The 14483-nt window shown below is 39.5% G+C and overlaps 1 protein-coding gene across 1 annotated transcript in view; it reads left to right on the top strand.

Moving 5' to 3' along the window:
- Window positions 1–14483, top strand: part of COL19A1 (collagen type XIX alpha 1 chain) — a 2318824-nt gene that overhangs the window by 2231351 nt on the left and 72990 nt on the right. The window contains exon 51 of the mRNA XM_069235722.1: window positions 4356–4478. Coding sequence (XP_069091823.1) covers window positions 4356–4478 — 123 coding nt within the window. The remainder of the gene's footprint in view (window positions 1–4355; window positions 4479–14483) is intronic.

Genomic DNA, 14483 nt, shown 5'->3' with positions numbered 1-14483 from the left:
TGAAGATGTCTAGTAGATCACGAATGGTGTCTCCATCTGGAGGTGGTACAAGACCTCTTTCAAGAGAAGGGAGAGCCTTGGATAGATCACTTCTTCACCGCCAAGAATGCTTAGTGTCAATAGTTTTGAACACTGGTGTTTCCATGGCATCTCTCACTTGAAGATGCTTTTCATCTTGAATGGAGCTCCTGCCTCCTGTATGCCTTTCCACCCATACCACTCCTGCCCAGAGTTCTCAAGCAGATCAGGAATTACCGTACCCAAGTCATCCATGTGGTTCTGGATTGGGCACAGCCAGTTTGGTATCCTAAGATGTTGCGCGTGGCCATGGGTCCTCTGATTAGGCTGGCCCTTTGGGAAGATTTCCTGTCACAGCAGCAGGGGAGGGTTCTCTACCCAAACCTGTCAATACTCCACCTTCTTGTGTGGAGATTTAGTGGCAACAGTTGACAGCTTTCAACCTTCTGTCCTACGTCTGCAACATTATCTTAACAGCCAGGTGTGTCTGCACCAAGACTGTATATACCTGCCATTGGGAAATATTTGTGGCATGGTGTGCTGGAAAACAGAACAATTCCCTTTCTGGCCTCCTTCTCAGGTTCTTCTCTTCTCTTTTTTTCACTTGCCTAGCAGGGCTCTGCTTTGGGCACTTTGAAGGGCTATCTTTCTGCTAGTTCAGCATTTCTGTGATTGCCTGATCAGCCATCTTTCTTCATATCCCCTATTGTAAAGAGATTATTGAAATGTTTACAACATCTGTTTCCACCTTCTCCTTTCATTATACCTCAGTAGGACCTCAATCTTGTCTTCGCCTTCCTTATGAACACTCCCTTTGAGCCCCATTGTCCTCTCGGGCTCCTTACCATCAAGACGGCCTTCCTCGTAGTGATAACATCTGCTCGGAGAGTAAGCAAGCTTTAGCTTTGCCATCCAAGCCTCTATATTTGACCTTCTCCCCAGACATAATAGTATTTTCCTATGAGAGTCTCCTTTCTATCAAAAGTGGTTCCCCATTTCACGTTGGCCACCCCATCACTTTGCCTACTTTTTATGCTCTGCCGCATCCGTCCAAAGAGGAGGAACGACTTCACTGTCTGGACCCAAAAAGAGCAGTGTCCTTCTACGTTGACAGCACATAAGAGTTCTGGGTGGATGACCAACCCTTTGTAGGATATGTTGGAGTGAAGAACGGACAGGCTGACCATACATAATATAGCAGTAATGCATCTAGATGATAAAGAGGCTATAACACTGAGCTGAAGTGTTTTCATACGGATGCTCCTAAAAATCGCAGAGATAGTGCAGAAGCCATTATGAGGGCAAGTATTTCCAAAACCACCATCCACCATTCAACCCCACTAAACAATCACTAACATGAACACGTGTGTTTCTATGAATTCCAAAGGGTGCAAACTGACTCCTGGTAATTTTAAACAAATATGGGACAGAAAATTAGCCACTCAAAGTCCAAATCCTTAGATGCTCATTTCTCAATCGCCTGATTCAGTCATATGTTTTTTGTTGTGGGCATACAAGGTTGTATCATAGTCAGTGAGATTCTGGGAGGTGTAAATCTCAAATTTCTCAACTGAAAAAGCAGTGGACAGCAGGGTGGAAGGGTGAGATTATCACAGTTCGCGATGGACTGCTTCCATGAGGAACATGGTCACTACTGACATGCATTATGTGGGCCTCTATCTAGAGTGGCACAGAGGGTGAAAAAAAATGGGTTGGAATGCTACCCCGAGTGATTGTCACTGGTTAGACTATTTGCAAGTATTCATCCTATCGTCTTTTGGGTGAATGATTGCCATTGAATGCCTGGAAACTTGCAACCGGCGCAGCTGTTCACATCTACTACTACCAATGTTTGTGAATTCCAGTAGTAGTACATTTACACCAATTCCACAAGTACTTCTGCGGGTACAGATTTACTACTTTTTTTGGTAAACCAGTCTAATGTCTAAAGTCACATACAGCACAAGGGCCTTAAGTCCCTGCCCTGGTATCTCTTATTTTAAGTATATTTTCACTGCTGCTACTCTTCTTTGTCTGCTACAAGAAGAGTTGCCAAATCAATGCATTTGGGCAGGACTTCATGGTACCAGTCCCTGCTTTTATAAATCGTTTTACCAAGTGACTGAGGGGCCATGTACTAAGTCTGAGTCACAAATAGAGGATGGCTGGAGGCAAATGAACAGGGCAAGTTGGGCCACAGCCAAGTCAAGTGTGTGGTTTGACTCAGAGGGGTATATTTACGAGACCCTAGCGCCACCTGAGCTGCTCACTCTGCTGTATCTACATGGTGCAAGGGTGGCTGCGTTGGGGCTTGGCTGCAAATTTAGCTCCAGCACAAGGGAAACACAGGGGTACGCCATATTCTTGGCAGGCCCATCCCATCATTTCTAAAGTGATGCAGTGTGATGCTGCCAATTTTGGCACAGCGACACGCTGCACCACTTTATTGAAAATATGGCCCTTAGAGTCCAAGCATGAGCAAAGCCGTAAAAAATGTTTTGCTTAGCATGTATATAATGCAACAAAAATAATGTAAAAATAGGATATAATTGCTTCAAACTTCAAAAAAGTATGTTTCTTTAACATGCAGACGTGTTTCACCTTAGTACATCTGATTATATCACTGCATATTCAGACAGTTATGAAAAGGGATAGTTTTTAGAAATATTAATGGCTCAACCCCCCAATGGAAAAGCCATTAGTGAACTGAGAGGCAAGTCAGTAGTCATATAAACACTAAACTTGGCCTAGATTCTTATTACATAAGGAGCAACGTTATAGTCTATAAAATGAAATATAAGTGCACGTCCTGAACTCAAGCATTTAAAAGAGTGTTCTTATGTGATTACTTCAAAATGAAGCTCTGATTTCAAATATTTGCTTAGGGTCACACAATTTGGAAAAGCACTGAAGGCACTATTGATTCCAGTTTATCTGAATTCACATATTGAAATGTAGCCACCAGAGAAATACTTATGTCTCTCTCCCCATTTGCATCAAAGGTCACTGTTTCTTCTTTCATTCTTGGTTCGCAATGGGAACAACTGACAGACATAATAGGCCGGACTCAGGGCCCCCAGACCCAACTACCAAGCCAAGAATACATTCATTTGGCGGGTGTCATACCTCAAAGACCACCTGAAGCCACACTATTGTGGGCAGGACCTGCTGCAAGATACCAGAGCACCTTCTGGTTTCTGGGGTGGGTGCACTTCTGGGGTGGTAGTATTTAGTGTCAATGATGCTGGAGAGGCCTCGCCCTTGATCAATAGGGAGCCCAAATTTGGACATAGAAAAAAGCACAGAAAATCATTGTCTTTGAGATTGAACTCTAGGTCAGTGGCAAAAAAGGGGCACATCTTAGGGGGGGATAACCCAAAACAACTATCACACACCACAGTGGGACCGCAAACTTCATAGTCGTTGTGTCCAGGGCCGGCTTTAGGGCGGTGCGACCGGTGCGACCGCGCCGTGTGCTGACCTGGATGGAGGGCGCTGACCTCAGTGGGACGCAGTGTTTAAGAATAACTTACGAAACTTTTGATTTAAAAGCACCTGCTGAAAAGTTCCTTGTGTGTCCAGCCTCCAAGAAGCAATTAAAATATCAAGATAACTCTTATGATTAACGTTCTTGCTATAGAGAGAAAGATTGGCGTTTTTGTCCAGTGGCCGTTTTGACTTCATATAAAGTCTCGCAGTGGGTTAATATGTCTGCTCTAAAGAACAGAACTATGTTTTATGTGGATGGCTGAGCGGATTAGTAAAGACAGCCTTTACAAGCACTTTAAAACAAATGAAATATGTGAGAGAGGGGCTATGGAGAGATGAGGGGCACTTTTGCCAGGTAGTAGTGAGGGAGTCAGAGGAGGTGGTCAAAAGCGGGAGGGCGCCCAAAAAGATTACTGTGGCGGGCGCCAAGAGCGCTAAAGCCGGCCCTGGAGATGTCATCCATAATCATATACCTCTAGAGGTAGCGGCCTACTGGCACCTCTCGGTATTAAATAGAGGCAGGGATGGCGAATAACCCCTTGAGACTCAACATATCGCCTAAATCTTTCCTTGCCTTATTCGCAACAGGTGTCAGTGCTGTTAATACATCGACTTTTGCCTCCTTGTATTTTAGTGCTGTGGATAATCTGCTAGTGTGGTCGGATGTCTGAAGCATTAGGATGGGAAAGTGACCATTGCCATGTGTGATGTCCATACAAAATACAGTGAACACTCCAAAACATAAATGTTTCACAAACGTTTTGCGAGTGATTTCCTACCCTGAAAATGTTTTTTCTTTTATTGTATTACATCAGACAGGTAAGAAACTCTCTCGATCTTTGTTACAGAGAGGATGGGAGACCTAATATCCCAGCTAAAAACACCAGCTGCACTTCTGGCTGCTCAGGGAAAGCCTGGCCCGCCTGGAAAAGATGGACCACCTGGACCCCCGGGCGATCGAGGACCTAATGGTAAGGCTGATAAAGTACTTATTGCAATCTCGATCTGAAGATTTGAATAATTAAAGAAGGCTTCTGCATATATGTGACTTCCCAATTATTAACACATTAAATAAATGTGGTGTGATCTTGTTTTGGAATGAATTAACCTCTACAAGGCGTGTGGCCTGACACTCATTACACCCAATGCAATTCTACTAATTCACTCTCTGGGAGGGTTTCTTTACACAGATAGTAATCTCATGTTATAAAGACTGATTGTGGGTATTTTACACGTATAGGCTGCAATCGTGTGATAGCGGTATGTAGTGGTCACTTCACTGAAATGTGACGTGTTGATGGTGTACCACAATCACATGGGAAACACTGATGATATGCGAGCCATCAATGCCTACTTTTTATATGGAATGCACAGGTGAAAATTAGGGCCTGTACTGTTTACTTGATTTAGCTCATTTAAATGTCAAGCATTGATGGATGCAAGGCTTGATGTGTTATTCTTGTAAATGATCCTGTGTGAAGGGCGTGCTGCGTGATGAGTTCTCTCATCCATCTTCATGGGTGGTTACCTGTTCACACTTATCTCCATACTGCCACATGACTCGAAGGTTACTTTACCCCAAAACAAATCCCTGCATCGTAGGAGTATTATGCTAAAAATACAGAACAATAAAGGAGTGCCATGAAACCTCGGAATGCTCGACGTGGGATATTTCATCAGTATTTTTATGAATGATAATAACAACTAGAATTTGAGTAGCGAGAGGGCACAAATTAAAATAAAAGACAATGATGTAGATTTAACGCATAAATCATAAATAAAATAAAAAGGCACAGTTAAAGTACTTTATTTTCACTTGAAGCTGGCGGTGAGGTGTACGCTTGGGGCACAATGATATCCTTGAAGATTAAAAAAAGTGACTAATTGATCCATAATAATTCAGTACAAGAGAGGGCTCTAGGTTCACTCCGCAGGTGTAAATGTGTAGATATTGTGCTACCATGTGAAAGGCATTCAACGTGCTGAGTCCTGGGACAGTTCCTTAGGTTGACAAACCAGTCACTGTTATATGTAAAGCTGATCAACCTTAAAACGGTGAAAGCCATTCTAGATGTTCTGTCCTTCAGCAGTGAAACGTTATCCAAAAGACAAAAGGAACCCCTATTCCTTAGCGAAAGGAACTGCTATATGGATCTTATTACCTAGACAGCTAAAATAAGATCAACTGATGTGGCTTAGACTCTCCTGAATTATTATTTTTACAACACAGGTTTTATGCACACGTGCGGATGCCGTAATAAGTCATGGTCTACACTTGTCTGTGACCATTCATGAAAGGTAGTCCACAACAGTAAAACGTGGGTTCATGCCATAACACAATGCATGAACTTGCAATGGTGGCGTACCACATTCAAAACCCACCAATGCTTCCCTCTAATCTTGAAATGAAGGGCCAGCTATATGAAACGTTTTAAAGGTCACAATTTCTCCTAATCGGAGTTTGCAACTGCAAAAACATAATTTCCAAATTTGCTAAACCCATTTTAAGAGTCAGTAAAATGTTACCATCTTTTAAAACTGCTGTAGAAACGGATAAAATCTCTATATGGAATGGGCATGTTGTAAGCAACCCTTCCAAATAGCGATTCCTACCTATATGTATCAATGATTTATGACTGAAATAGCAGTGGTAAAGGATTGAAAAGTCGCAGACCAACAAGTTGGGGTGGTAACTCATTTGCAAACGTGAAGTTTTATGGGTGCAGGCAGTAGTACAGGGGAGCACTGCCAACTCTCAAAGAAACTCTAAAAAAACTTCTTTATAAGCACCCCTTTTTCCTGTAAAGAAAAGGAGGATTCCTAAAAACAATTTTTTTCTTTAAAGGCAGTTACAGATATGGTTATCTGTAGGCCACCAGCCTTGTGAAAGATGGCAATCAGCATGACTAGCAATTTATTATCCACCTCATGAATATTAATGAGGTAGGTCAGTTTGCAGCCCACTCCAATTCAGAATTTTTGTAATTGACCTATTAGTTCATTGGTCGATTCAGAAAATTCAACAATGGGTGCAAAAATACTGGTGGCCAATTGCAACCATTTTTTGCAACCACTGTATAGAACATCTGGCACCTAGCTTGTAGATGCACCCTGGTACTAGGCCCATCGACATTGATTAAGCTAATGCGCATGAATGCGGCAAAACCGACATATTCATTTTACCCAAAGATCATAATTGATTCACAAAGAAATGCTGAAGGAAGACATAAATGTTGTTGCCTGTGTGGGGCATAGACAGCCAGCAGATTTATCCTTTGCCTAGGTCACTCCCACTACCACCCCTTCCCATTTGAAGGACACGCTTAGCGTTCCAGGCCCACTTCATGGACCCTTCTGTTGTCTAGTGCTTTAAAGGTAATAAAACCAGCCTAAGATTTAACTAAGGAATAAACACTGTGTTATTGCAGTTGCAGATTTCTCTGTCCGTAAAGGTAGTTCTTGATTATTATCTTTTGTTAGTTTGGGCTGCTCTGGGATCAGAGTAAGTCAGACTGGAGAAGAAGACGAATGGAGTCTAGCGTTTTAAGAAGAATAAAGATTATTAATCCTGATAGGAGAAAATGGATGGACCCCGGAAGGCGAAATGAGCAAGAAACAAGTAAAATTTGAAGTTGCATGAGTGCAGTTCCAAAGGATCTGTATGGAGCTGCTATTGTGCTTTGTACTTGAAGACTACCAGTCCTATTGTTTTATTCAATGCTGCTCTTAAGTTGCTCACTCGCATGTGCGTAGTAGGCTTACTTTAAAGGATGTGCCGCAAGTGAAGAGTTCTGATGATATGCTTTGCTCACGTTTATCTCAAAAACCTAAAATGAAGGTTATTTCTTGCGCCTGTTTCCTTAGTTGTAGACCCATTTTCATTTAAATTTGCAAATATCATACAAATGACATTTTCAGTTTCTCATACTCGTGATATATTGTGATTCAGTTACCTATAATAGAGCAGATCAATATAAAACTTCCAAATTAGGTTTTCTCTGCGTTAGCCTGTTTTTTAAACAGCATTCCTTAAGCCAGAGCGCCATCTAACGGAGCCCGAAGGTATACTTTATCACTGAAGACACAAGCAGGATAAATGTTCAACTCTCAGTATGAAAGCAGTAAGGGGTGAAGTGTAACGAGGAAAGAAAGGAGCCTTAAAAAGGGTAATAAATCAGACCAGGTGGGAAAAAATCCTCCAGCAATGACCTCATTTAGGTTAATAAAAAGCCCCCCAAATCACTAGCTCGTTAAGTGGCAGTGTTTTCCTAGTACTTTTAAATAAAAATAGATGTCCAAATGTATTATGTCGGCATTAGACAGGTGAAATATAAGGAACTCATTGTCTGAAAAATGTTAACAGCTTTCAGTGACTGGGCTTTATTATGCACCCATTATTTTGATGCACGCTGCTCCATGTGGTCACTTGAAAGCATGTTTACCTGCACGCAGTAGTTTCAAACAGCTGTATTTTCTTAAAAGCCACTTGTTACATTAATTTCCACACACATAGGCACATATGCACTTGCTCATAAGCCGTTTGTCCTACTAAATATGATGCTGTCTACAACCATAACATCATATTTTGTTGAATCATCGCAAATTTACTTGACACTAATAGAATAAAATATGCTACTGAGCCTCTGTTTTACAGTACTGCAATGGGCTTCAAATATGAACCAGGTAAAACATTGAAACGCCTTGCCATACCGTTATCAGGTATTTTATATTACAGCTATACATACAAAACATATGCAAATACAGTGTAATCTTGCAATTATAGATTCCTAGGCCCTAACTAGTTTCATTATTCACAAAAAATAATTTAATTGTAAATATAAGTTTATGACCAAATGTACCTTTTTTACACCTCCAGTTCAGGGCTAGCGTAACATACCTTCCAGGGTGGGAAGGGGAAGGGATCACCCCCAGACTAGGTAGGAAGGTAGAGGAAGGGCTTTCTCCACTAGTGAACATGTTTTCCCTGCAGTGAAAAAAGATGCTACTGCACAAGAGGTGCCATTCCTCTGTGGAAGTTCTCTGCTATGGAGAATTCTGCACAGACGGAATTGAGCCTTTTCCAAAAAGGTTAGATGACATTTCCAGTATGCCTGATAACGTGTGCATGGTGTAACTTTCCAGGTGTACCTCTGGGAATGTTTGTAAATTCCAAAAATAAGGAAAAGGTGGGGATCTGTTTGTTAAGTAGATAGGGCCCTAACTGCTCATGTGGAGGTGGAATGAGGAAAAAGCACTTGCCTGCTGGTTGCACTATGTGCTGTCATCTGGCACTAGACTATTACTCGTTTTCTAAAGGTGAGTAGGCAAAAAGTAATATCATTCACACTGTATAAACTATTTCTGTATATCATAGCTCCTATAATAGTTGTAGACTCAATAAAAGTTACAGGCATTTAAACAAGATAGATCCATAGATATAAAGCATACATATCCAATATAGGAACAGGGGCTGGATTCATGTCAGATTGCCAGGGTAACACAAACTTTGTACGTCAATTTAATTTAGATTTGTTTTGTAAACGTATCTCAAGTGGATGTCCTGAGAATCTGGCACCAGCTCTGCTCTGCTGAACTCGATTTAGTTAAGTTGTGGTGTACATCCCTTACTGGCTATGGGTACTATAATAAATACAGACCTCCTAATAATCATAAATTCTAAAATGATTAAAGTCCTTGTTGCAGCTATATGCGTGTAATGGTTATATACTCCTAACTAGTTAAAAGGCACTAAAATACGAATAGACTATAACATCGCTATAAATTCAACCATAAGCACGCCGTAGATACTATTAACCCAACAGTAGTAATTGTTTAGATATGATGATAATTACAGACCCCCTACTGTTTGCATATTATTTAATAAGAGTGTGCTGTTTACCAGTTAAGGATCACAATATATTCATGCACTTTCAAATATATTCCATCTCAGTGAATGAGACACTATACTCACCTTTCATTCATTCAGTCCTTTTAAAACCCAGCCCAGTTTGAGGGCTTGATTACGATATTGATGGATTGAATACTCAGTCACAAACATGATGGATATTCTGTCCGCCTTATTATGATCGCCATAGGATATATTGGAATCGTAATATGGCACATATGATATCTGTCGAGTTTGTGACAGAGTAATCCCGTCCGCCAAGATTGTAATAAGGCCTTTAAAAATACAAGCATTTATAACAATTGTGGCAGGCCCATTGGCTCTGGCATTATCATTTATCCTACCACAGGCTAGTCCTTCCGAGACTAGGTTACGACCGGTATTACATCAAGAACCGCCAGTCTAGACTTTTGTTTTATTTTCTTGGAATGGGGAAATGTTCTTGAGGGGCACCATGAGAATCAATATCTGATCTGGTGACCTAGTGGACTAATTTACACACTACAGATGGAGTTTCTGTTTGACTACGTGATCAGAGATTTCAATCCTACCAAATCCACTCTGCGTGTTTTCACTTGGTGCTGCACATCAATAAACATACATTATTGTGCCAAGAAAATGCTTAGGTGGAAAAAGGCACTCAACAAAATAGAGTGCTATATTAGGTTGAAGCACCACTCTCTGCAACCTACAATTGTAATCCAGAGACACTTGTTACAATTTTAGTTGTGAAAAAAGTGTTTAAAAACATATGTTTGATAAAAACACCCATGATTTTGCTCATTAGGTTGTAATTTTTCTTTAGTAACTTTTCTTCAAAATATCCGTAGTTGTGTTTTCAAAGCAATGTTTCCCATAACCGTAGTTGTGTTTTCAAAGCAAAGTATCCCATAACCTTTAAACAGCCAGTTATGCATAAAGCATGAACCACAGCCCATGCTTTTTAGTGCAGTTAGGCTTTGATATAACAAACAAATTAAAAACTTCTAATGTTGGTGCTTTTTCAGAATATAATCTTAAATGACTGGTGTTTTCAATAAAACATTTCATGTTATTCTTCAAAACTATTTAGAGAAGATTAGACACCAAAAAAAGTATACCTAGAAAAAAATAACATATTTTACTTTATAATGTGCTTTCACAAAAAACTGCTTTATTTGGTACTTTTAATTTTAAACATGAAATATATTCTGGATAAGGTGATGATCTATGTTGTTTTATGTTTTTAGGGTATTTTAAAGGATCCCCATAAACGTAAGGAATAAATAATAAAAAGCTATAATTGGGATTTCCAACAGATTTAAGATTATTAGGATTATTATTAAAAATATTCATAGAGTACATGGTTCCCTGTCTCTAAGTCCATTTCAAACGAAAGTCTACTCATTTGCTGTCAAAAACATGCATACAGATAATGTATTTAGTACACATTTTTCAGATATGATAAGAATCATTTCAGTGGTTGGCAGTTCTTGTTATTATTCTGTGTCCTGGATTTTGTTAAATTTACATAGATCATCTCTCACTTAATGTTAACACTGTTAAAAACTAACATATAGAAAGCCTTATAAAAGTATGCTGAATGATTATTTACATCCCGATATCTGTAAATGACATACAGAAAGTACAAGCAATTAGCCTTGGTAAGATTCAGTGCAGCTGAACACTTGTCACAATCTCAGTACTTTAGAAGCAATCTCATATGACATGCCTTGGATGTTTGACCTTGAGGAGACTCGGGATATTTTTTGTCATTTTTATTTTCTTCACATCTACTCTCTCTTATCATTGAGTGCACATTTTACATTGGGGAATTTCGCAATCAAATCGTTGGCCTCATGAGATATTTCCTTGCATGGCGTTCCTATGGCCAGAAAGAACTTGTATGCATTTTTGATCATGCTGTATGATGGATTACTAAACACTGAGCACAGAGACGGTCCTTACTGCATTGTTGCTAAGCCATGGGGAATTAGCCCTTGTAAAGATATCTTCATGGGAGAAAGTGCTCTTTTTCGGCTCATCAATCAAGTTTTTAGCAAATAGTGATGTTAGCCATGTTGACAGGTGAAGATTGAAATATCTGAGATGCTTCACTGGTCCTGTATCCAGGTCATTGTTGAGTTTCTTATTTTAAATGATGACTTTGACTTTATTGCATTAAGCACATTTTTATACAGATATTAAAAAGTGTGAATGCTAAGTGGGGGGATGGCTATGAGTGCCTGGAACTCTGGTCTCTTAATAAAAGGGTGCCCAAAACATAGAAATTCAGACGTCATGCAGTCAGCCTCGATACTAAATTCATATTTGTATTCTTCAAAACTTACTTACTTATTGTAATACTTTACAAGGAAACAGCCGCAAGGAATATGATGGTGCAAGAAATGAAAACCTAGTTTTATTTCCCCTTAAATCGATTGCTGAAGTGTTGCTTTGGAAACATTTATTGCTAGTCCAAGATAGGACATTTCATTTTGTTTGATGTCGAGGCTGTGCATGCATCCTCTTGTATAGTTGTGCATTCTCTGAAGAATCACTTGTTGTAAACTGTATGAAAGCGACTGACATATCAAAATAGTGAATTTATCTGTATTTTGTGAATCCAATCTTGTAACTTGTTTATCTAAAGTAAACCGAATTCTCCTTCCATTTGAAATGTGAATGGCCGACTTTATTTAAAGCCTCACTGTGAAAATAGGCCAATATTAAGATAAGAGTTACTATGAATGTCTTCCTCTAGATTAGGTACTGCACTATTGAGCCATGCAGTTGAGCCTTTTTTCGTTCTTTTCTCTGTATTTGCAGAACTGGCAACTAAGTTGGTACTTTGACATTCAAGGTTGGGGAGTAAAGAGAGGGAGGGTGAACGATTTAAAAGCACACTCTCCATAGTTTAACTTCTGCCCATTAACATATGTTGATTATGGCATCCAGTACATCCCCTTCTCTATCATAGTTTTTTTGCTACCTTGTGATGCTTATATTCACCATGATGCAATACTCCACAGTTTTACTTACAATTATGTTACAGTTGCAAACAGTATATTCCATTGCAAGTACATAAAGCACCTACTTATGCAATGGTATATGATGCTAAACAGCCTATCCGTGTAATTTAATTCAAAATAGTTTTGTAATGATGAGTGCAAGTGTGAAACAGAAAAAGATCGGTGTTTGTATGAGTCTACATACACAAAAACATAACAACGATGTTCACTTATCCCCAAAAGCATTGATAACCCAAAATGAATTGCAGTAAAATAGAACACCATTCCAACCTGCAGTATGTATCTAAATAATACCCAAGTGCAAAAGAGCACTTCCAGGCACTTCATTTAAACATGCACCAGCAACTCATGCCAGGTGACATACATTGCACTGAAGGTATAAACGTGTGCTTTTCTCATATACTCGCTGCATGTTTTTAAATCATTACATACATTGCAACACATCTGCATAGCATCAGAAATTCGTAAAATGTACGTGTCAAGGCACAGGTTGCAAAGTGTGTTTTGTGTAAGCGACAATGATGAGTCTGCACATGTGAGCTATGATGTACCATGGATTATATAAGTGAAAAAGTACCTCCCGGCTGTACATTAAAAGGATATTTCAAGTCACCATGGAGTTCCATAAAAAATGGAGGCACAAGGCTGAAGGCTGAGTCCCTTTATAGGCTTATGGAACTCCACGGTGATTTGCAATATCCTTATCATGAACAACAGGGAGTTCTTTATCCCATATAATACTGGGTCACACCACCACCTTTCCCACAACCAATGGTAACCTTGGTTCGTAGCTCTTTCATGAAAAAGCGAGCATGCTTTCAATCATGAAGAATAAAAATAAAACCTCTAGTGCAAAATTAAACATATCAAAAACCTGTTAGATATATGTTGCAAAGAGATATTAAAAACAGTTCAGAACAAGTCAGTGTCTTTTTTTAAAATAAAAACCATGGTAGCTTGGAATGTGTAGAAAGGTGCAGAAAGATTTTAGTTTTTCCCTAACTATCTAATGAGGGCAAAAAATAAACAAATTCTCTCTGCTTGTCCCTGTAAACTTAAAAATATAGCAGAAGAAAGAAGAGCTATTTCGTTTTTTATTTTCTTAAACAGCTGCTTCAGTTATGCTCCGTGACCTGACCTACCTTTCACTTAGGGTGCTGGCTCTAGCAGTGGGCATTCTGACATCAGAACCCACCTGTAATAACTCATAAAATTCGAGTTCTGACAATGTTTTAGGTATAATTAGCAATTGGATGATTCATCAAGTCACTGCTTATAAAGAAATTAGAGACAGCTGTTTAAACAGGCATTACAGAATCCCATGTAGTACATATTATGTAAATACTCATATAAAAAAATAATCTGCTTAGCTGGATCTTCCTTGGTTATCCTAATCCCTCAACATCATCCTCAATTGGAAGTTCTCCCACTCACTCACCTCATATCGCTGCTGCAGTAGGCAGAGTGATCTTTGGAATGCAGAAATGTCTTGCCTTTCCCGCTATATTACAATTAAAAGGCCTGATTCACAAAGAACTGTTTATAAGGCTGAGATATGTAAAGTGAGAATCTCAGTTTTGCAATTGAAGAAGTGCAACAGGCATCATCCTGATTCACAAAGGAAGTGTGGATGCTGTCAGAGTGTTTGGTGGTGAATATAAGAACTTCATTAGTTTGGAGCTCACCTGCCTTCCATGAATAGTTAACTGTGCATAACATTCAGTTATTCATTGTCTCCTTGTTGCCCATATGGACATAGGAACAGGAGCATGTTGTCATCATCAGGACCCTCGTTTGTAAAGCCTCATGTAACTCATCATTTGAGATGCATATTACCCTTTTTCACTCCTAATTATGTAGTAATAAAAGAAACCATGTATTACTGTGATCACGCACCATATGAGCATTGCAATAAGGGCAGACAGAGACCTAATTTGATCCTTTCTGCCTTACCCTACACCAGAAATGTACCTGGACTGACCCTGTGTGGGAGGGTGAAGTGCACATCTGTGACTCCATCTATTGTGAATTAGAAATCCTATCACTAAAGTTTTTACACC

Source organism: Pleurodeles waltl, chromosome 5 (assembly GCF_031143425.1).
Source record: "Pleurodeles waltl isolate 20211129_DDA chromosome 5, aPleWal1.hap1.20221129, whole genome shotgun sequence".
NCBI classification, from domain to species: Eukaryota; Metazoa; Chordata; class Amphibia; order Caudata; family Salamandridae; genus Pleurodeles; species Pleurodeles waltl.
The sequence above is the reverse complement of the archived record's forward strand: the minus strand, read 5'-3'. Positions and strand labels throughout refer to the sequence as shown.